The sequence below is a fragment of the Artemia franciscana genome, chromosome 4, assembly GCF_032884065.1.
Source record: "Artemia franciscana chromosome 4, ASM3288406v1, whole genome shotgun sequence".
NCBI lineage: Eukaryota > Metazoa > Arthropoda > Branchiopoda > Anostraca > Artemiidae > Artemia > Artemia franciscana.
In genome coordinates this window covers 27153474-27177651 of record NC_088866.1, presented here as the reverse complement: position 1 = coordinate 27177651, position 24178 = coordinate 27153474, and the positions used below count along the sequence as shown (strand labels likewise).

The 24178-nt window shown below is 37.2% G+C and overlaps 1 protein-coding gene across 3 annotated transcripts in view; it reads right to left on the bottom strand.

Annotated features, from left to right (window-relative positions):
• Positions 1-24178, bottom strand: part of LOC136026233 (transmembrane protein 245-like) — a 136060-nt gene that overhangs the window by 54287 nt on the left and 57595 nt on the right. For all 3 annotated transcript variants that reach the window (XM_065702576.1, XM_065702579.1, XM_065702578.1), the window contains exons 6-8: positions 22573-22694; positions 8530-8658; positions 3341-3508 (exon numbers count right to left, since the gene is read on the bottom strand). In XM_065702576.1, the coding sequence (XP_065558648.1) occupies positions 3341-3508; positions 8530-8658; positions 22573-22694 (419 nt within the window). The remainder of the gene's footprint in view (positions 1-3340; positions 3509-8529; positions 8659-22572; positions 22695-24178) is intronic.

The following is a 24178-nucleotide window of genomic DNA, read 5'->3' as shown; positions in this document are numbered from 1 at the left end:
TCTAGTGAATGATTTAGTGAATGAGGATTTTGGTAATATGGTTGAATCTGTGGTGGCTCTCCCACAAAATAAATATATTAACGATAATGATATAGATCATGTAGCTACTCCAGGTTCATTTCGGTCAACATTTTGGAATTGTCGTGGTCTTATGAATAAAATGGATTTTCTATCGGCGTTTCTTCTCAGTCCTGATTTTTTGTTGATTGGGGTGTGTGAAACATTTCTTAATGATAATATTTCTTCTTCAGTCCAAATTCAAAGTTATAATTTCTTTCAAAGTCACGAGTATCGAAAAATAAAGAAGGAATCGGGTGTTATGTACGTCATGATATTCACTGGCGAAAAATAACAGATTTTGATGACTTATATGCAATGAAATTCGAATTTTTAATTTTACAATTGGAAATACATAATGAGAATCTACAAGAATAACTGCAACATCGGCATCACTGATTGATGCCGATGTCAATATTCTGACGAATTTGAAACAAATCTAATAATGATAGCATTAGTGGACTCTTCTGATCATTTCATGTTGTTCCCTGAATTGAAAAGTGAGTTTAAACCGAGCAAAAACAAAAATTCAAAAAGTCACAGATACTCAATAAAAATACGCTACTACTATTAAAAGAAAGATTAAGTATTATGAATGATAATGGACCATTCGAATCTGAGGATGTGAACGACATGATGGATTTATGTTTAAAGCAGTTTAAGGAAATATTAAATGAAACATGCCTGGTGAAAAAGATTAGTCTGAGACGTTATCAATCTCCTAATAAGTCGTGGATAACCGAAGGCATACTACGGTATATAAAATTTAAAAATCAATTATTCAGGAGGCAACTTAACTGTCCATCTGATGAAAATATTTCTGAATTTAAAAGGTATAAAAGTCAACTGTCAAAAATTCTTCGATTGGAAAAAAGGAATTATCATGAACGAAAATTTGATAAAGTTCGTTTGTCTCCGAAAACGACTTGGTCACAAATTAACGAAAGCCTTAGTAAGAGGAAGGACCAAAGTTTTCCGGATGAAATGTGCATGCCTGAAAATCAAGTACCTCTTAATGATAAGAAGGAAATAACAGATACCCTGAGCCAGCATTTTGCTAAAATTGGTGAAACACTGCCTCATCAGGATCAAGTAGTGAAAATAAAAATAATTTTAGAAAATTCCTTCCACCATCACATTATAAGTCAATATTTTTAACACCGGTTTCTGAACAAGAATTAAAGAATGTAATTATTCTTTTGAACAATGGTCATTCTGAGGGTATTGATGGATTATCGTCATTTCTGTTAAAAACAATATTCCCCCAAATCTTGCGCGTTTTATGTCATATAATAAACCTGGCATTTAAAAACGGGACATTTCCTTTGTTATTAAAAGATTCAAGAATATTGGCTCTTTACAAAAGAGGGGAGGAAACAAATCCGTCAAATTATCGGCCTATATCGCTCCTGTCGGCTATTTCTCAAATAATTGAACGTTGTCTGTATGATAGAGTAGTGCGTTTTTCAGATCATTTTGAAATGATAAATCAGCTACAGTTCGGATTTCGCAAATGTGATTCTACCGGTCATGCGGTCCTATTACTAACACAGCATGTCTCTGATATTCTTGACCGTGGAGAAATTCCAGCTTCCATTTTTCTTGACATTAAAAAAGCGTTTGATTCAATAGCTCATGATATTTTAAAGTATAAGTTGGATCATCGCAGTATAAGAGGGCCAGCAAAATCCCTAATAGCATCTTATATTAAGGACCGTTCTCAGTAAGTTGATGGAGGTGATGTTTCTTCTGAAATGACTGGTCAATCTAATACCGCTGGTGTCCCGCAAGGGTCAATACTTGGTCCCCTACATTTCTTCATTTATGTGAACGACCAGAATAATTCAATGAGAATATTTTGTTTAAATTTGCAATTTAAGGATGACACTGCGTGCACTGTCGCAGGGAAAGATGTGAGCTATTTGACACTTGCCTTGGAATAAGCTTTCAACTATCTTCTATTGTTGCTTGAGTCAAATTACCTGATTTTGGCAAAAAATTACGCTGATAAAACAAAATGGTTTTTTCGCGATGTACCGCTGCACTTCCTGAGCTTCAACTAATTGAATCATGTGATTTTAAAATAAAGATTTCACGATCAACAACTATGCGATACCTCGTAGTCCTCCTTGACTCTAATCTATATTGGAAGCATCATATATCTAATCTGTAGATGAAATTGAGGAGAAATATAGGGATAATACAAAGACTCAGGGCATCCCTTCCCTTTGAAGCAATGAGATTATATCCAGGGAAGTCGTCAGCAGATCCTCTGTATTGCTTCCTTAATATCCTTCCTATAAGACATTTTTTGACTGTTGAATCTATCCTCTTCAAACTGAAGCATGACCGTGGTTTTCTTCCCTCGTATTTTCGTTCCTCGAACTTTTCCCCACTTAAAAACATTGAGCACCGGCATCTAATTAGAAATTTTAAGAAATTGTATCAGCCAAGAATAATAAATGAAAGATCGAAATTTTCACTTCGAAACTCGGTAATACGGTATTGGAATATTTATACGTCTAAATTGGATACTTCAAAATCGATTCAAACAGCCAAACAAAAACTTACATTTATGTAGAAATATTGAAATTTGTTTGTGATAAATGAGTTGTTGTTAGTTAATGCGGATCGCCTTAGGGATATTAAGTTTGTTCCCAATTTATCTGGTTTCTGATGATACTTGACCTGAACATTCTCCACGGTTCTTGGTGTCTTTTATTTTTTTTATCATTATCTTTTTTTTATGTTTATTTCACTTGACGTGTCAGCGGGTGGTGTTGTTAACCGGGCAATGACGGGAGAATATATTTAATTACACTTGTATGAATTGCATGTGATGAAGTATGGATGTTGTATTTATTTAAAGAAGTTTTTCCCATCGCGTGCATTACGAATTTGTCTTCTCAGTCGGGCTACGGACCTTTTGTTATTTATTTCATTATTAAAAAAACCTGAACCTGAAAGAAAATTTTGCTCCGTTAATCGAAAAAAGATAAAACTTACACTTTCAGACGATGCAAGTTTCGTCAAAACTGAACCTATCTCTGGAATAAAACGGGGAAAGTTGAATAGTTTTTCTAAGATTTCGGGGAAAGTTGGCGTTGGTTTTTAGTTTTCTGCCGTTTATTCGAATTTTTTTTCAAAGATCTACAATTTACAGCAAGGCCACCAAATCAATTCTAAACAGTTTAGCCACATAAACTAAAAAAGCTTATAATAGTCAGGATAGGGTGATTCTTTGAGATAGCGTACCGTCTGAATGTAGACGAAACAAACTTACAATGGTTACAAGCCCTTCTCTTCCATAACTGTAAGCGTTGTCCACAACCTGCTCCATCATCGAGTCAATGCCTTTTGGGAGCATATGCTGAGCTTCAGGGTATCGCGCCAAAGTGGAATTCGCTAGGCCAGCAGTAACCTGTACTAAATGGACACCCTCTGTGTAGAACTGCAAGAAAAATAAGAAATAGACACCCGATTACTGATACTCTCAAAAGCTGTACAACGATCGTACTGCTCTTAGTGACCAAAAATTCTCTTTTATAAATTAGTTGTGTCGTTGCATTTCCATACGTTAAGCTAGTTAAAACACGGGTACAATGTTTCAATGTTCTCCCCCCAAAAAAAAGATGATAAGTATTTCGAAAGCGATCCCTGATTAGCTGTCATCAGTTAAAGAAAGTTGAAAAATTACTGAAAGTTTAGAGCAGTGGTTACCAACCGATTTTGGGCCATACCCCAACTTAGCATTCCTAAAATTCTGATGCCTCCCACGCTCGTGATATTTAAATTTTGTTGCTCAACATTTTACATGTATCCATCTGTATTAAAAAGTATTAAAAAGAAGCAGATTTTTTTAAAGTATCTATCGAACTTTTTTTTTCAAGCATTAAAGCATCTGACTAGACTTTAAACTTCATATAAAATAGACATAATCAAAAATCATTATCAGATCGCCAATCGGAAATCATTAATACGGTTGTTAGATACTTTTTGCATAAAGATCCATGCGACAGAGGTTGTTGCCCTCCAATCACTTTTGACTCTTGAAAAACCACCACACCTTTTAATTTTACTTTGGTGCACCCTCAATGTCTCATTTCTGTAGTCAATACCTTTAGTCCCCCCAAACTTTCTTCAAATTTCACCTCAATATCATCAGCCTTGGTAGTACGCACCAAAGAAGCAGTAATTGTAGTGGTAGTAAAGGTAATGGCAGTAGAAGTAGTAGAAATAGTAGTAGTATGCATGGACTTTAGTGCATATCAGCCGGTCAGAACCAGATTGATGTTACAAAATATAATCACATTAATTTCGAGAGCTTTCGTTAATCTATTCATTTCTCAATATTATAATAATGAAATAAAAATCCCTTCAAATGTATATTGCTTTCAGTAAAACTCAAATGACACTCACGCTATAATTAGGGTACAAGGGGGAAGAATTCCCAGTTCATATATCCAGGAGTGTATTGCAGATGTACCCTTTTGATAACCTACATATCTGAAGTGTTTTTAATTTAGTTGAACTTCTTCTTCAACACTTCCAGAAATTTTCTTCTTAGTACTCTTAGCGGTAGCAGTAGTTGAAATAGAAGTAGTAGGAGTGGTGGTAATAGTATTGGTGGTAGCGTGCACATATTACCTTCTGGCAAATCGATCTTCCCCTTAAGCATTCGCTGAAAGTTCCAACTTAATTCCCTAATTCATTCCTGAGATACTCCCTTTTGACAATCTATATACACAGAGTATGTTTTGATTTAATTCAAATTTCCCCTGTATATTCTCTCAAATTGTCACCTTCATACCCTTAATATTAAAAGCACTAGCATCATGGTAGTAGTTGGCAGTAGTAGGAGCAGTAGTGTTATATTAGTAGCATTAGTAACAGTAGTAGCCCCAGTATTAATAGCAGTAGTAGTATTAAAATGTTGCCTTTCGGTGAGTAGAATATCCCTCTCACGATGCCCTAGAAGTTTCAGCTTAATACGATAAGCCGTTCCTAAGAAATTGCTGATAAGCCACTTTGACAATCTGTATGTATATAGAATGTTTTGATGTAGTTCATCTTTCCCCTCAACATTTCCTCAAATTTCAACTTCAATATCCTCAGCCTTGGAAGTATTAGCTACAAAAGCAGTAGTTGTAGTAACAGTAGTGGGAGTAGTAGTAGTAGTTATTGTAGTATTTTCGAGCACTTTTTCACTTTTGACTCTCGAAAAGGGCACTAGAAGTTCCGATCCCCGATCAAATCCAATCAAATTAAGAATATTAAGAAAATGATACTCTCAATTTTACAAGTAGTTCCAACTTAGGTAGTAGATGGAGTAGTGTAGTGGCAGTATTTGAAGTAGTAGTAAGAGTATCAGTGGTAGTAGTTTTAGTAATAGCATGCACATGTTACTTTTTGGTCAATTGATCTTCCCCTTTAAGCATCCTCTAAAATTTCCAACTTTAATAACCGAATCCCTTCGTCGGATACACCCTTTTGACAATCAGCTTATACTTAGTGTGTTTTGATTTTGTTCAAATAACTCCTCAATATTCTCTCAAATTTTTACCTTCATACGCGTAGCCTTAATAGTACTAGTATCATAATAGCAGTGGTTGGAGTAGGAGCTGTTCCTAAAATATTGCTGATACGCCTGTATCAGCAATGTGTGTGCACATAGTATGTTTTGATTTAGTTCGAGTTTCCCCTGAACGTTGCCTCAGATGTTCATTTCAATACCCTCAGCCTTGGTAGTAATCGCTAAAGAAGTGGTAGGAGTAGTAGTAGCAGTAACAGTGGTAACTGTAGTGGTAGTAGCGCGCAAGTACTGCCTTTTCGGTAAATTCTTCATTCCTCTTATCATTTCTTGAAAGTTCAAAATTAGTATACTGAGTCATTCATTTACGCCATTTTGACAGCCCGTAAGCACATAGCGTGTACTTCTTTAGCTCACTACTCCCCACAACATTCTCTGAAAGGCTCAGCTGAATGCCCTTCGTCTTTTTTGGAAAGTAGCATTTCCACCTTTCTCAATGACATATACTATATGGAAACAATGGACGAATTGCCTAACTTACAGTCCTTGCTCTGAGGGCTGCGAGGGGTGGGGGTGACATCCCCAAAGTCATAATCATTGGACCTTTCAACAATGCTGAACAAAATACCTCTTTTAAAATTCTGAATGGAGTTGTTTTGGGAAATTATGGGCGCGGGGGGGGGGGGGGTTGTGGCTCTCCAGTCACTTTTGACTCTTAGAAGTCGAACAAAGTGTCACATCTCACGCATCCTAATCAATTATATAACAATTTCTTGCTACCGCTAATAATAAGCCATCAAGGATAAAGAAAATCACCGTTACTGTTAAAAAAAATTAAGTTTAAAGAGTTCAGTGTATAAATATGCAAAAGTTTTGGAAGCAAAAAAATGGAAGTAAAATAGATAAGAGTAATGAATTAAAATTAAAGAAAGAGGTATATCTCTCCGACGAATCGCAGTGTAGGATTTCTCAGCGATGGACTTTGACAAGGAAATAATTTTAGTGGAGATAGGGGAGTTGAGAGAGTCAATCCAGACTTGTCCCAGTTAAATATAGGAAAACTGATGTACAAGAATTTCACTGCTACGGTTAAGTTAGGAAATGAGGTGAATAGGTGGTTTCATATTGAATCAGGAGTAAAGCAGGATTTGTTTTCTATTCCCTTTTTATATGGATCATTTTGATGGAATTTGTCTTAAGGAGCACAGGAAAAGCAATGGGAGAACACAAAATCATTTGGGGAGGACAACCTTTCCTGGATTTAGATTCTGCTGACGATCTAAGCCTTCTGAGAGCAAAACGAGTGAACTTTAAGAGGTTTGGCGAGTTTAGGGTGCTAGAATAAGTTTAAAAATTTATATTAAGAAGACTAAGTCGCTAATGCTAGGAATAAGCGAAGATGAAAAGTAACGTTGGGTAACGAAAACATTGATCAGGTGAACAGCTTCACTTACCTTGGTAGTATTATTGGTAAAGACAGTAAGGACAGTGAAGATGTTAAAAGTAGAATAGGCAAGCCTCAGGTTTTCTTTACAGTCGTAAAAAGTTTGGAAAAACAGGAAGATAAATCTCCAAACCAAGATTAGAATATTGGAAGCTACAGTGATGATTGAGGTCAAATATGGCTCTAAAGCATGGGCACAACGAAAAACGGATGAAGATTTGCTAAATGTTTTCCAGAGAAATTGACCACGGATTGTTCTGGGTACCTGGCTGATTCACCGTATTTAAAACAGTAAACTGTATTGAAAGTGTGATTCAGTCCCGCTTTTCAGGGCTAGCTATAATGAGAAAAGGGTTGAGATGGCTAGGACAAGTTCTACAGACGAAGGGTGACAGATTGCTGAAGAATGTCCTTTTCGGCCAAATGTCAAAGGCTAAAAGCAGATTGTCCACGGTTGGGGTGGGAGGATATCATAGAGAAAGATTTAAGGGAAATTGGAACTTCCTGAGAGGCTATAAAGAGGGCTTTGAATAGATTGGGGTGGAGAAGGAGTGTTTGTAGCTGTGTTGGCATCTGGCGGCTTTATGCGTCGCTGAGTTGTTAGTAGTCGTAGTATAGCTTAAATCCCTTACCCCTTGGCCTTGGAGGGTTGTGTCAACCCTGAAGACATTGTTATTTGGAATATTTTAACGAAGTAGTTATCTCACAATTTCTATCAGAGGTATCTGGGGAAAAGAGGGCGTCAGGAGGGGGTGGTTACTCGCCCTCCTATCATTTTTGACTCTTAAAAGGGAACTAGAGCTTTCAATTTCCCATCAAATGATGGTCCTCTAAAGTTTATGCGACCATCTCTTCCACAAAAACCTTATATGTCCCCGAGGATTCTGCCAACCCCAAAGGCTCTGCTATATAATCTTTAGACTAATTTTTGAACAAAATGGCTATCTCAAAATTTCTATTGGATACATTTAGGGAGGCAATCCATCATTTTTGACTCCTATAAAAAAGGACTAGAACTTCTGATTTCCAATAAAATGAGCCCCCTCCGAAGTTTATACGATCACTCTTTCCCTAAAAAAAGCCTTATATGTTAATAATAAGCAGCTAGTACAACTTATAGCTCTTGGCCTGAGGGCTGTGGGGGAGATGTTGTGTCATCCCTAAAGACACAGTTACTGGACATTTCAGCCATGCGGAACAAAACGGTTATCTCAAAATTTTGATTGGATGAGATTGGGGAAATGATGGAGTGGGGGGCTGGTTGCCCTCCTAATCACTTTTGACTCTGAAAAGGGGTACTAGAATTTTCAGTTTACAATCCAATGAGCGCTTTTTGAAGTTTCTACGACAACTCTTTCTATAAGAAGTGCATTGGCCAGAAACACAAAAATAATAAAACACATTGTGCCTAAACCTCTTTCAACTTAGGCAGCTCTACTGTGCTGCTAATGAAACGTCTGGCATATGCGGTTTTCAGAAGAATCCAACATAAACTTACCTGAATAGCAACGACGAAAAGCATACCCGTACCAAGAATAACAACCAAACTGAGCACTCCAGCAGTTACAATTGAGTGTACATTGGACAACACCTTGAATACCAAGTAGCGGTCAAACCACCAAATCACCTAAAAAGAATTAATGGGAAAGATAAAGAACTATAAAAAAATGAGTTGAACCATAGAACTTTAAATTATAGACCTATGTGCTATGCTGCAGGCACATATGGAAGGTCTTAGTTCCGGGGAGAGGGGCGAATTAAAAGCCATAAAAACAGGCAAAGTATATAAAAAATTCATGATAACCGTGCAAAGCTTGAGAGTCGGGGCTAGGGGGCAAGAAACAAAAAAATTCCTCCCTTCTCATACCTTCAAAACGCTTTCGCTCCACCAGCTTGGGAGTTTAGCTTATTCTTAAAACCTTAATCTCTCATGATCAGAGACGCCATTTGGGGGAGGCAGGGGTGGGCAAATGCCCACCCCAGATTTTCCAGGGGGCCCAAGCTTCCACCACAATGGGCCCTTTGCCGGCCATAACAATCCATTATGTCCAACATAATCCATTCTGTCGAATTGATTTGAAATTATGCACGCCTATTAACCGTTAGCCTATTAAACAAAGAGCATAATTACCTGACGACCCTTGGGGTAATTATGCTATTTGCTATTAACCATTGTAAGCATTGATAGTAGGTTAGATACATAATTAAATTCTCAAGTTCTGCCAAATGTCCATTTCCAAATACCCATGATAATATTAATATTATAAATTCGGAATATTTGCAGTAATTCCTCTAAGTTGACAGATTAAAATAGGTCAGTTCCTGGCAAATGTTTCGATGTTTATTTCCTTGTTTTAGTGAATAGAAGCCGGCGTTTTAGATTACTCGAGTCAGTTCTTATTCTGTTTCTGTCCTTGTCTTATGTACGTTTACTGTATCATATGTGCAAATAAAGATTTTTATACACGACATATAAACCTTATGAAAGTTAGAGACGTTTGACATCCTCTACCGGTCGAACCCCAGATTGTAGGCCAACGCTACCATAAGACTCTAAAGAATGTCACAGAGAAAGTCACACTTTACAGAGAGAAGTAGAAGACTTTACACCATTAAGCCTATTAACCTAAGGTATTAACAGACATTAGCATTAGTTAGTATAAAGTCATCCTAGTGCAAACTTGGTCAGGCAAGGATTGGAATTGGAGTGACAGAATTGTTTGTGATCTTGTTAATTCAAGATCTTATTTGTTTGTTATCATGAGTTTGTCAGGAGTTCAAAAGCGGACATTGGCAGCCTTGAAACCGTCACCGTGTGAACCTGTTCAGCAAGTAAGTGCAAGTCTGTGTTTCTGTTCTTTTAGGTTTCAGTTTTCTGTGCCGCTCACAGTTTCGCGGAGTAATAGAACTGAATTTGGGCGGAAAAGGTTTTTCTGTGTTTATTTTTTGTCATTTGTGAGCAACACGGTTCGTAAACTCCTGTCTTCTTCCATTTAGACTCAAAGAGTCGAGTTCGAGTATCCTGTACTAATAAGAGGCACAGAAAACCGCATTGAATAGTACACCGTATGACAAGTTACAGAAATACGTCAAATATATATTTTTTTTATATCTTGGTCGCCGTTCATTAGTCAGATAACTCCTTGTTCAAGTCGGAGAAAATACGTCGTTACTGGTTTAAACCACAAGCCAGCTAACTTAGGCAAATTTGCATCCCAATTCATCGATTTCTGTAACTAATTGCCGTGAAACCAGAACTAGAGCCGGTTTCAAGTTGGTGTAGTCACGACACACGTTTCGCCACTTGGGCCAACATTCTGAATCTATTTAGCGAATAGATTATCAATCCACCACTTAGACATATCCGAAAAGAGTTGCTTCTGCAACATCTTCAGTTTCTGAATTATGAATATCAAGCAATCAGCATCGAGAAGCAATCTTCGAGCCATACTAGAACGCCACTGCAAGAGCGCAAATGAGCCTTTAACGTGACCAGGACGTGACTGAGGCTACAACAAATCCACGAAAATGGATTTTAAAAAAGGGTAGGCTAAACTAGTAGGGGTGTTACACTGGTTAAAATTCAAACTAATGTGTATACTTTCTTCCAGGTGTGTGATTTAGCATCTGAACAAATCATCGCCAACTTTTCGTCTTCTTCGAATGAAGTGACGGTCCCTCAGATCGAGCAAGCAGGAAACGAGACACCCCCAGGAACCACTACGCCCGTCGCAGGTCTGTCGGAGCCTCAGTTTCGGCGACATACGACTCAAGATGAAGAGCATCGCCGGTCCAGCGGCCCTACGGACATTTCTTTGTCCTCTATGGATCCATCCTCCCAAACGAAACTAGTACAATACCCTGTGCAAGTGACGGCAAACGGCAAACCAAAGCGGTCATTCAATGCTTCATATTATGGAAAGCCACCGTGGCTGGAGTACTCCGTCCTGGATGGTGGAACATCTACTCTTCCCGGGTAGAGGTACGGGTCTGGACCTTTCAAAGACGTCGGCGTGAGAAGATGGAAAGACATCTCTAACGTTCTTGAAAAGCATACAAGAAGTGACCGCCACTAAGACAGTGCAGTTTCATGGACGAAGTTGAAAGCCATACAAACCAAGGAGATGCAACCAATCGCGTCTGTTTTAATGAGAGACAATGAAATCAAGGAGAACAGAGAGCACGTAAAAGTCTTATTAAAAGTAACAGCTCTATTGGGGCGACTCGGCACTGCCTTTATGGGGTACGACGAAACAGAATCCTCGACAAACAAGGGGAATTTCGTCGAGACGTGCAATCGTCTCACAGAGTACTCTCCAACGCTCTTCAACAAGCTACAGAGACGGTACGGTCAAAACACATCCCATGAATACCAGAACGATCTTATTTCGGTGATCGGTTCCAGGCTTCAGCACACGATAGTGCAAGAATTAAAAAGCGCCAAATACTTTGCCGTTCTGGTCGACGAAACGAAGGACAACTTGAAGAAAGAGCAGCTCGCCATTCTTCTTAGGTACTTCGACGAAGGAAAAGTAAAAGAAAGACCGATCGGATGCTATCACATGAAGAGCCTGGATGCTGAAAGTCTAGCCAATTTCATTCAAGACACAGTGACAAGAATTGGACTAGATTGGAACTACTGTGTCGCGCAGTGCTACGACGAAGCAAGCGTAATGAGCGGACCATTCTCCGGTGTTCAAGCTCGTTTGAGAGCGAAATCGCCAAAGGCATTCCACATTCAATGCCATGCACATAAGCTAGATTTGGTCATTGCGAGCTGCGTTGAATCTGTCGGCACTGTTGGTTCTTTTTTCTCACTGGTCCAGACTCTATACACATTCATTTCCAACAGCAACACTCGGCACCAGTTGTTTGTTGAGGCCCAGAAAGCTGCCAAACTGCCAGTTCTGGAGCTGAAAAGAAGTGCTGCCACACGATGGTCTTACTGGTATCGATCTATATCGAAGATTAGACTTCGATATGAATTCATTTTAGCTGTACTGTCTGCTGTAAGTGAAGGAGCCGACGGCAAAGCACGGGCAGAGGCAGCAGGGCTCCAGAAGAAGATGGAATCGTTCCTTGTTATCTTCCGATTGCACTACATAGAAGCAATTATGCGAGCGACGAAATCGCTGTCTCAGCAGCTCCGGGCCTTCGACTTGGTTATTTCCTGATCGCACACCCTGGTTCAGGCCACAAGAAGTGAACTAACCGACCTGCCTTCAGACGCTTCATTCGTATCGCTTTTCGAGAAGGGTAAAGAGTTTAAGACAGAACACGAAATCGAAGTAACTGCTGTGATTGAACCCGCGACTAGACCCTCCTCTGTTGGCAGAAAGGACGACCTCGAAGAGCTTAAAAGATCACCAAACATCTGAAATAATTTGTGACAACTTCGGCGCTAGGAAAGAATTTCGTCGAATCTAGAAATCAGACTACTACTTTGGCGGATGAAATGAAGCGAGAATACTTCGAGACTTTTGACCGTCTACTAGCCAAATTTGACAGATAACTTGCTAGTGCTGAGCACACTTGAAGCCTTGGATCAAATATCGACCAAGTTTATGAACACAGAGCTGCTCAAGTGTTTCTCTGCTCCTTACGGCGAGCTGGATATCGACGACATTCTTTTCAAATTTCAAGCTGGTATTGCCAAGCGTTTCTTGCTCGATGAGGGGAAAAGGCCGGAAAACTTCCTAGACATTGTCAACCATCTTCAGGAATTACCAGTGGCTTACTCAGAAGTAATCAAAGTACTTCGTATTGTTGCCACACTTCCTGTGACAACAGCGAGCAATGAGCGTTTGTTTTCTAGCCTAGAAATAGTGATAAACTACCTGCGGTCTACAACAGGAGATGATCGTCTCTGTCACCTCCTTTTAATGTTTGCAGAGAAGGACTGGACTACGACCAGCTTGTTGACGATTTTGCAAAGTTGAAACCTCGGCCGTTCTCCTTCTTACCTTGAGTGTTGTATTATTTGTTTTCTCTTGTCATGTTTTTCCTTTTTGTAAATATATTTGTTCTGAAAGACTTCTACTGAAGGAAAACCGAGATTTTAGTTACAGCCCTCATCATAACAATGAAGATTACTTTCCCTGGCGTATTGTTTACTTAAATGAGAAAGTTTCTGGCTGAGGAAGGCCAGCCTGTAGTCTGGCTGAATTTTCTACTTTCAGTTTAATCACTTAACCTCGTTGATTGTAATCTTCGTTGTTGTAATTAATCTTAGATGTCAGTGTGGCTGAGTTCCACATTCGGTTACAGTACATTTCCAAGCAACACACGGGCTTTTAAAATGCGTTTTTACTTAGAATATTCGATCGATTTGCCGCAAAAACCTGCATTTTTTTTCTTACGCGACAAGAAGTGAATCGAGGGGGGGGCGAGATGGAGTTCATGCCCATCACAAGATTTGGCCCAAGTGGCGCCTCTGCTTATGATATACAAGAGAAATGCACTCTCAGAGAGAAAAACAGGCACAGCCCCACTGGCAAACAGTTCCTGGTAACAGACTGTAAGTAATAATCGACCCGTACCAATATTAAAAGATACTATAAAAAACTGAAAGTTTGTAAAGAATACATGCATCATAAGAATTTCAATTTTTTTCTGATTCTAAATATGTAAAAATTTGGTTATTAACATTGGTAAATTTGCATTATTTTAGAAAAAAAAGAGAAAACATACTCCAAAAGTGATCCAATCATGAAGAAAACTGTATTATAAAATTTTGAATGACCCAAAACTACTCCAAAGAATTTCCAAGCCCAACTACGAAAAAGCGAGATTTCATATCTTTCGTATCACGGGGGAGTTTTGTTTTATTCATTTTTTTTGCACTGTTCTTTTTACGAGGGGTTGCCGCTTTGAGCCAGTGCTCGTAAAAATTTTGGAGAAGCTTTCAATCCAACAAAATCACCAGTACCCCTTTAAGATCCGAAAGTTATCAGATGGAAAATGCCACACTTCCTAAGCTCTTTTCAATCCCTAGAGTCTAGGGCAAAATTTCAAGCTAGCCATTTCCATTATAAGAATAAAATAAAAAACATTCTGAAGCCAGAACAGCACGTGAAGCACCGGGGAGAGAGTCCAAGTACCCATGAATAACTGCTCATTTTATGTAAGGGGATTCACAAATAAATCTCCGAAAAAAAATATGCCATCACTGAACTCAGGATATCGTGGAGGTTTTGATCAGAAAATTTCAGGATTTCCAACCAATATTTAAGAGAAACAACACCAACTTATGCAAAAGACTATTTTGAAATGAAAAAGTTTATTACTGAATTGCAATGAAGAGGTGAGAACGTTGTATGTTCTTGGAATTCTGGTCGCACAGAAATTATATCCAACGTCTTTTGGCAATGTCCTATCTCCGATAAAACGTGATTTGAAACTGAAAGTTCAAAGAGTTATTCAAAACAGGAAAAGTTAACTATTCAAAAAGAATTTGCTGGAGGCAAACCCCTTGAATTAGTATTAATAAGATATTGAAAATAAACAGAAACTAAAGTAAAAAAAAAATTCGGATTAAAGTATTTTCTTTCGAAACATTTTAGCACCATAACAACTAAAAACCTAGAAATTATCCAGTGAATGGGAGATTGTCACACCCCCACCCAATCTTAACGCTAAAATCGAATAATTTAAAAGCAAATATATATAAAGTAAATACATTTTTTCATAGTTCCTCAAGAATGAAAGGGCGTAATTGTTTTCATTTGGTTTAAAAATACACATTTTAATTCAAAGATTTAAAAGACAATTGCTAAAAAAGAGTATGGTAACCAACTGGCTGTATTTACACGCTAAATATGCGCATGTATTCGTATTTGACAAATATTCGAACATAAAGCGGTTTTTCAGTTACCGGATAAGTTAGTTAGACAACGAAATTTAGACAAAGTTGTACTACAAAATGCAAAAAGACTATATTACCGGTCGTAGTTTTGACTCTATTTAGTTATCAATAATACCTTACATGAGAAAGCCTTTTTTATGCATTACTAATCATTATTATTAATCAAATGGTGAATTCTTTATAAAATTGAGCTACGACAACGTTTTAGATAATATATTATCCTGATTTATCTTGGTCAATAATTGTAATAAAGCAGTAAAATACTACTACTACTACTACTAAAAGCTCATCCCAGCATCAAGCCGCCTCATCCCAGCACAGCAACACCTGCTCCTCATCCGTCCCAATCTATTCAAAGCCTCCCTATTTACACCCTCCTAGGAAGTTCCAATTCCCTTTAGATTTTTCTCTATGACATCCTCCCACCCCAGCCGAGGGCAGCCTGCTTTTCTTTTTCCCCTTGACGGTTGGACGAAAAGGACATCTATTGGCAATCTTGTCATCCTTCATTCACAAAATGTGTCCTGGCCATCTCAACCTCAATCTCATTACAGCCCCAGAGTGCGGGATTTAACCGCACCTTTCGTACGGCCTACTGTTTGAAATACGGTCCTTCAGTCGAGTACCCAAAAGAACGCGAAGGCAATTTCTCTGAAAACATCTAGCAAACCTTCTTCCGTTTTTCAGAGTATACATTCCTCGAAATTATACTTGACCAATGTCATCCCTGCAGCTTCCAATAATCTTGGTTCGCAGACTTATTTTACTATTATTCCAAACCCTTTTCAACTGTGAAAAAACACCCTAAGACTTGGCTATTCTACTTTTAAGATCTTCACTGTGCCCACTGTCTTTACTAATAATATTACCTAGGTAAGTGACAGTGTCCACTTGATCGATCTTCTTTTACCCAACGTCACCTTTTCAATTATTAAAAGTCATAGAGACTTATTCTTTTTAATATTAATTTTCAAACATACTCTAGCACCCTGAACTCGCCAAATCTCTAAAAGTTCATTCATTTTGCACACACTTTTCATTTAGGATGCTTAAACAATCAGTAAAATCCAAGCCCAGGAAAGTTTTGCTTCCCCACTTGATTCTGTGTTCTCTCACTGCCTTTGGTGTCCTCCTTAAGAAAAAGTCCATCAAAATGATACATATAAATGGGGATAGAACATAACCCTGTTTCACTCCCGATTTAATACAAAACCAGCTAGTAACCCCATTTCACACCTTAACCGCAGCATGATCATACTATGTCGACACCATCTTTAATTCTAAAAAGTACCATTATACTAAGTAATTTACAATCTACAGGAACCATGCTACTGTCTCTATAATTACCACAAGCATTCTTATTACCAGTCTTATACAGTGGTCTAATTAGAGTTTTTTCAAATCGCTAGATACATCCCCCGATTCAAAATCCATATTTATAATCTTCAGCAACTTATTTCTAACCTCATAACCGCCCTATTTAAGAAAATCATTTACCACACTATCAGCACCTGGGTCCTTGTTACTTTTTTAATCCTTTTAGTACTGTCGCTAATTCCTCCTCACAAAACAAATTTTTATTTAAATCCAAGGTGTCACAAACTTTTTCACTCTTCACTATAACTCATCCTATAACTCTATCCCAGTTCAGCAGAACATTCTCAAAATGTTCCGCCCATCTCCCTGTAACTCTTTTCTTATCATTAATTGTCGCCCTGCCATTATGTTTAACTGGGAAACGTTCAGATTGACTACTCCCTCTCAATTTATTAACATGGCAATACAATATTTTACTATTATACCGTCTAGCTACATCTTCCAAATCGTCGGCAATTTCTTCAATGACGTCCATTTCACACTTCTTTAGTCCGTATTTTAATGTTTCCTCCATTTTCTTTACATTCCTCTTATTTTCATATGATCTATCACTCAGATAGTTCTTGTCCAAGTCCATCGCGTAGAAAAGGTACAAAGGAGGACGTCAAGGATGATTCCTTACCTTCAGCATCTTCCCGACGAAGAGCGACTACAAAGGCTTGGTATTCCGTCATTAAATTGCAGACGGCGTCGTTGTGCCCTTATCAACGTGTTCCGTATTTTTGAATGTATAGGTGACCTAGATTTTGATTCATTTTTCAAATACAGTCACTATCACACAACCCGCCAAAATAATCACAATTTAAGCCCCCAATTTCAAATAAGAAAATAGGGCAATGGCCATTTCCCAGTAGGGTCGTTTCACCTCGGAATAGTCTACCCGTTGAAGTCGTGGAAGCTGGGAATGTGCAGATATTTAAACTTTCTTTAGTGGAGACACCTTTCTATTTGGGAGTTTTTGAAGTTTAGTAATACTTTTGGCTATGAGTTTTTGGCTGAGTTTATGGGTTTTCGGTTTTGGATATAAGTTTTTTTTTTCTCCTAACATATCTTCTTCTAATATTTAGAAGTGTTGCTTGTGAAGCTAATTAGCTTATTTCTTGTTTTGTGTCTAGCGACAAGCATTATTGCTTACCGGTTGACGTATTAATAAATAAAAATAAGAGTGGGGCTGCCATCCCCTCTTAAATCTAATCAAGTCAGGCTGCCTTTCCTGTTTAGACACCATTCTTTTTGTGACAGCATCATCAAATTTAGCTGTTACTGACTCTATCATGAGAACTGATGGTGGCCCTGAAGATTAGTTTTTCAGACCATATACTTATAAATTAGCACCTTCAGATGATGCAATGAATGTTGTTTCATTATTTATTTATTTTTTAGACTTTTTGTCTATGCAACACCGCAATTTCATAAGGTGAAACAGTAAACCGCAATTTTATAAAGATAAATGTTTCGTAAGTGTTTCGAAAATCTAAAATCTATTATTTACTGTGATGAAGTTATATCGGTTTGTTTGTTTGATATATTTAATAACAATAATAAAAAGTGTTCTAATAAAAAAAGGATGTAAATAGCAATAATATAAAAAGGATTGATCGTAGTTAGCCGACAAATTAAAAGTTAATAGATAGTTACCCCTTCTAAGCGTAAAATTAAGTTAAATTGCTGAATTTTAAAAAACTAATTACTTTCTTTAGTAATTATTTACAACTTTTATTAATTAGTTAGTTTTACAAACAATTATTTTACTAATACCAAAGATGATGGTGACCTAACAGCCAACTATTGCTTAAAACTCCCCTATATGTCTCATAGTTGATATCAGCTTATTTTTGGTTTCAGTGTGTACCTTACGACTGAAGTTTCAACCCCTTTAAACTTTCAAACTGGTATATCTCATGAAGGAATTTTTCTATCCAACAATGGATGACATATACTTTGATCAGCTCATCAAGAGCTATCGACTGCCGTCGAAGAAAAAAGTCTATCTGTCTTAGCTGAAAAGTTGACTTTTTTGCCGTAGGCCACGTTTCTAACGTCATAACTTAGAAAGGAACAAAGGATAAACTCTAATTTCTTTAGCAACGAGAAAATTTTTAAAGTTTAAGAGTTTAAAGTTTAATGGTATCTGATACCATTTCTGTATCGGCCTATTTTTGGTTTCAGGGTGTACCTTACTACTGAAGTTGTCAACCCCTATAGACTTTCAAACTGATATATCTGATATATAAAAAAACTCTTTAAACTTTCAAACTGATCTATCTGATTTATAAAAAAATATATCTGTCTTATCCTTGTATCCCTGGCCATGGAGCCTTTCGATGGGGAATAAGTGCATTGTAATTCCATTTTGAATTGTATTTTGTATTGTACGGTATTGAATAATAATAAACTTCTTCTTCTTCTTCTTCTTCTTCTTCTCTTCAAAGACAATAGATAGTAATTGGCATTTCTCACGAATGCCGAAAAATGCTTATCAAATTTTAGTTGGGTATCGAAATAGATACCAAGGTCTCGCACCATTTCTTCAGAAGGGATATTTGTACCGGATAAAAGATACGTCTAATCGAGAGGTATCCTACGACCATAATGTATAACAACACACTTAGAAATATTTATAAATTTTATTGTTGTTTTTATTTGTGGTATTTTTTGTTCGTTTGAATGGTTCGTTAGGAAACCTAAACGACTTGAATTTTTTTTCTGTTCACTTTGAGTTTGATATGAATATTCATTCTAATTTCTGCTCAATTAAGGTCTCAATTATCCATTCGCAGTAACTTCCATTTGTTTTAAGTCTTAATTAGTATATGGAAAATGCAAAATAAACTTATATATATATCTCTCTCTCTCTCTTTAAAAATATCTACAAACTAGCCCCCCCCCCAAGAAAAAAAAACAAAACATTAAAACAGAAAAATTTCATTCTTGAAATGATTAAACAGAACTGGTAAAATGTCGTGCGTTACCTTTCCTGAACATCAAAACTATGTATAGGACAAAATTAAATACATGAGTCTTCTGCGGCAATTATTTCAAATCCCAAGGCTTCACTAGGAAAAATTCTGCAGGCTTAATCTCCCCACCCCAAAAAAATAAAGCAAACAAGAAACAATGCTCTGTCTTTTAAGACAGAAAAGCGCCATTACACAAGGAAACTCACCCCAGCACCAGGCCAACTAAGGCCAACAAAACTGCACCTATTCATCCTCTACCCCAATCCGTTTAGAGGTTTACTCTTTACTCTCTACCATGAATTTCCCATTTCCTTTAAGTCCTTTGTTATGACGCTCTCCCTATCCCATCCAAGGACTTCTTACTTTTCCTTTGGCCATAGATGGATTGTCAAAATTTTATGAAAGCCGGTCTCTACAAGAAAATTTACCCTAAGAAGATAATTTTTTTAAAGACAAAAATTGCTACCGCTACTAATGACGACTCCACGCGAAACCAGGTCGCCGAGGCCAACACTGCTGAGCAGACTCCTCCTTAATCCTAACTTGTTTAAAACTTCACTCTTTATTCCCTACTCCATCTTATTCAAGGCTTTACTGCTTAATCCCCTTCTTCATTCTTTTCCTTTAAGCCTCCTCCAACCCAATCCCTGTAGACCTTCCATCTTTACTCCCTCCCATGAAGTTACTACTTCCTTCTCAATGACCTTTTTCTACCATATTCGAGACTATCCACTTTTTTGTCTAGCCCCAGGGTCAGGTAAAAGAAATCAGGGCACCCTCCCCACCTAAAACTAAAAATACAATAACGAGCAACATTTTAAGATATTACTCTTCTCGAGCAAAAACCTTTCTTCAAACATGTTCCCTTCTATTAAAAATGCTTACACATTTGCCCTCTAAACCCCCTCCTCCCAAAAAACAAAACATGCTCTATTTTTGAAGTCCAGCCAATTAAACAGCTCATAGTTATGAACTGTAAGTAAAGAGCGACGCGGCTCAATAATAACTAAAACTCTAAAAAACGAAATTGTGATACACATAGACATATCAAAACAATCGGCTTATTACACGTGGAGATTTTAAGGGTAATTGTCCGGGGTAAATTTTCAACGGGATTGAATCGTCTAGAGGATATTTCCGTAGGGAGAGGGGAGAGTTTTTGCGCGGAGGTGGAGCAAAATTTCCTGGCATTATTTAAAAAGCAATCGGAAATTAAATAAAAAAAGTTTTTCAAGCGAAAATAAAGAGCAACATTATAAATTGAGAAGATTCCCCCTCCTCCACATCTCGCTCTTTCTACTAAAGTTCAAATTTTGTCTCTATTCTTTCAGAACAGCCCCTGGGAAACAAGGGTCATGTACTTAGAAAACTAGGAAGCTTTTTTAAAAGTACTAAAAAAAACAAACTTTAGGGTGAAGAGCGAAGTGCTGAGGAGTGGGCAACCCCCTTATATTCGTAATAATTTCTTTTTAAATTTTAATGTTACTCCTTATTTTTGGTTGAAAAAACTTTTGGTTACTTTTAGTTACTTAACACATTTAGAAAATGATAAATCGGAGCTGCTAAAACTTTGAGTGCAGATTAAAAAAACAACGCTTACAAATATGATTTCTATGTCAAAAATCGTTTGTACAAACCTTTAGTCCTCTCCTCAACCATTATGGAACCCCCTCCCCTCCAAAACGAAATAAAAAGACAAGTGATGTACTATTTTTAAGTAAAAAAAAAATATTTTCAGGGAATGATAAAATGGGACCACTCAAAGGCAAAGTATCAATGTCAAAAGTATATAAAAGGATAACATTTGAGAAATGGCTCTTCTATGACGCTTTTTTTTTCAGACCTTCTAGATCTCTCTTCAAAGATTCTTGTAGGCTAGTCCCCCTTCCATTTAAGAAAAAATCTAAAACAAAGTACTGTTTTTTAAGCCAAACAAATTCCATTACGAAATGATAAACTAGACTCCTAAAAAACTGAGCCTGAATACCAAAAATATAAGAATAGCTCTTCTATTGAAGTCTTTTTTTAATTGTGTTGCGTGAGCAACACTTTGGTTTTGTCATGTTTTTTTCTAGCACCCCGATTTCAGCGTATTCCTAGAAAGTGGTAAGGGTCTAACCTCTGCGGTTTTTACCGAAAGTGTGGACCTTAGGCCGGATTGATGAATATGACTTTGCATTTTGGAAAGCTTCGTAGAACTTTTGCCTGGGGCCAAAAATCTATTGTTTCTACCCATTTCTGTTCGTGATTTCAGTTTATCATTCAGTTTTTCGCACTTGGGATTGCGGTAGAGAAATGGTATTAGATGTGCCACTTAAACTTTAAAAGTTCTCTCATTGCTAAAGAAATTGGAGTTTATCCTTTGCTCCTTTCTAAGTGATGACGTTAGAAACTTGGCCAACGGCAAAAAAGTCAATTTTTGAACTAAGACGGATAGATTTTTTTATAAAGCAGATATATCAGTTTGAAAGTCTATAGGGGTTGACAACTTCGGTAGTAAGGTACACCCTGAAACAAAAAATAGGCCGATACAGAAATGATATCAGATGTGCCTCTTAAACTTTAAAAGTTATCTCGTTGCTAAAGAAATTAGAGTTTATCCTTTGTTCCTTTCTAAGTTATGACGTTAGAAACGTGGCCTACGGCAAAAAAGTCAACTTTTCAACTAAGACAGATAGACTTTTTTCTTCGACGGCAGTCGATAGCTCTTGATGAGCTGATCAAAGCATATGTCATTCATTGTTTGGTAGAAAAATTCCTTATGAGATATACCAGTTTGAAAGTTTAAAGGGGTTGAAACTTCAGTCGTAAGGTACGCACTGAAACCAAAAATAAGCCGATACCAACTGTGAGACATATAGGGGAGTTTTAAGCCATAGTCGGCTGTTACCTCACCATCATCTTCGGCAATGAGGGGTTCGCAACTTTTGCTAGTTGGTGTACCCATGATTTGTTTCCGGTGTATTTGATAGTAAGACCAATTTGGTGCCGGTGGTAAGACATATAGGGAATGGGTAAGTAATAATCTGCTACAATCATCTTCAGCGATGAGGGGTTTGCAACTTTTGCAAGTTGCAATGAGGGGTTTGCAACTTTTGCGAGTTAGTGTACCTAGTATTTATTTTAAGATCCTTGCAAATTAATAACTTCAGCGTTTAATCGAAGCGAGGAAACCAATCCAAAGTTTTGCTGTCGTAACATTTTCCTCGGCGAAGCCAAACAAAGGTTTCCGCAACATCTCCGTTGCCCATGCAACGTAGATCTAATTTCTGCTAGCTTGTTCCTCCCTCTCTAAATAAAAACCTAAACTGATGTAACATTTTATAATACAAATAAATACCTTCAGGAAATGATAAACTGGGGCAGGCAAAAGTAGACCTCTTCGTTCTTTGAACCATCCCAATGCAATCCATAATTGATTGGTGTATTCCTTGACAACTTGAAGTTGAGACACAAAACATACTAAAAACCAAAAAAAATGATTGAAAGCCAGAAAAGTTAAAATTTATCAGTAAAAATCATAGATTTATAACAATTTCGTAGACAACATTGGCCTGTCATCACAAAAAAAAGGAAGAAAAGCGAGAATGGGGTTTTATAATGCTAATAAAAATACTGGTTACAACAAACCTTTGGGTGAGTGGCTGACTTTTTTTTATTTTGAATTTATTGTTTTTAATTTTTTTACTTTTTTATCTGTTATTTCCAATTTAGGGTGTTGCTTCATTTTGATATCCACGTTAATTTTTAGTCTTTTTATTAATTCTTTTTTCTTTTTTCTGGTCTAAATCGTTCGCCTTTTCGCACTGACATTTTGAACTTAATTTTTTTAGATTTTCTCTAATATTTTTGAAGAAGGGAAAGAGTTATTTTATCAAAATATACGTTTTTGCCGCATCCAGTATTTTCGTTGGCCGTATATAGACCCATTCTTGCTTTTCTTCTTTTTTATTATTTAGATTTATAAATAAGTAAATCAAACAGTTCGTGGTAACGAACTGTAGTAAGGAGCGACCCGGCTCAATAGTAAACGAAAGTCTAAAAAACGGAATTTTGATGCTAAAATATACATCAAAAGAATCCGATTTTCATGCTAATTTTAAATATATAAGTTTCATCAAATTTAGTCTTTGTCATCAAAAGTTAAGAGCCAGGAAAAATTTGCCTTATTTTAGAAAATAGGGGAAAACATCCCCTAAAAGTCACAGAATCTTAACGAAAATCACACCATCGTATTCGGAGTATCAGAGAACCCTAAAGCAAAATTTCCAAGCTCCTATCTACAAAAATGTGGAATTTCGTATTTTTTGCCAGACAAATCACGGGTGCTGATTTGTTTGTTTTTTAATTTTTTTTTTCCCCAAGGGTCATCGTATCGACCAAGTGTTCCTAGAATGTCGCAATAGGGCTCATTCTAACGGAAATGAAAAGTTCTAGTGCCCTTTTTAAGTGACCAAAAAAATTGGAGGGCACCTACGCCCCCTCCCACGCTCATTTTTTCTCCAAAGTCAACAGATCAAAATTTTGAGATAGCCATTTCGTTCCGCATAGTCAAAAACCATAATAACTATGTCTCTGGGAATGACTTACTACCCCACAGTCCCTGGGGGAGGGGCTGTGAGTTACAAACTTCGACCAGTGTTTACATATGATAATGGTTATTGGCAAGTGTACAGTCGTTTTCAGGGGATTGTTTTTTGGTTTGGGGGGTGGAGTTGAGGGGAGAGGGCTATGTGGGAGGATCTTTCCTTGGAGAAATATGTCACGAGGGAACAGAAATTCAATGAAAAGGGCGCAGAATTTTCTAAAATTACTATAAAAAAAAAAACAATGAAAAAATAAACATGGAAAAGTTTTTTCAATTGAAAGTAAAGAGTATAATTGAAATTTAAAACGAACAGAGATTATTACGCATATGAGGGGTTCTAAAAATACTTTAGCATAAA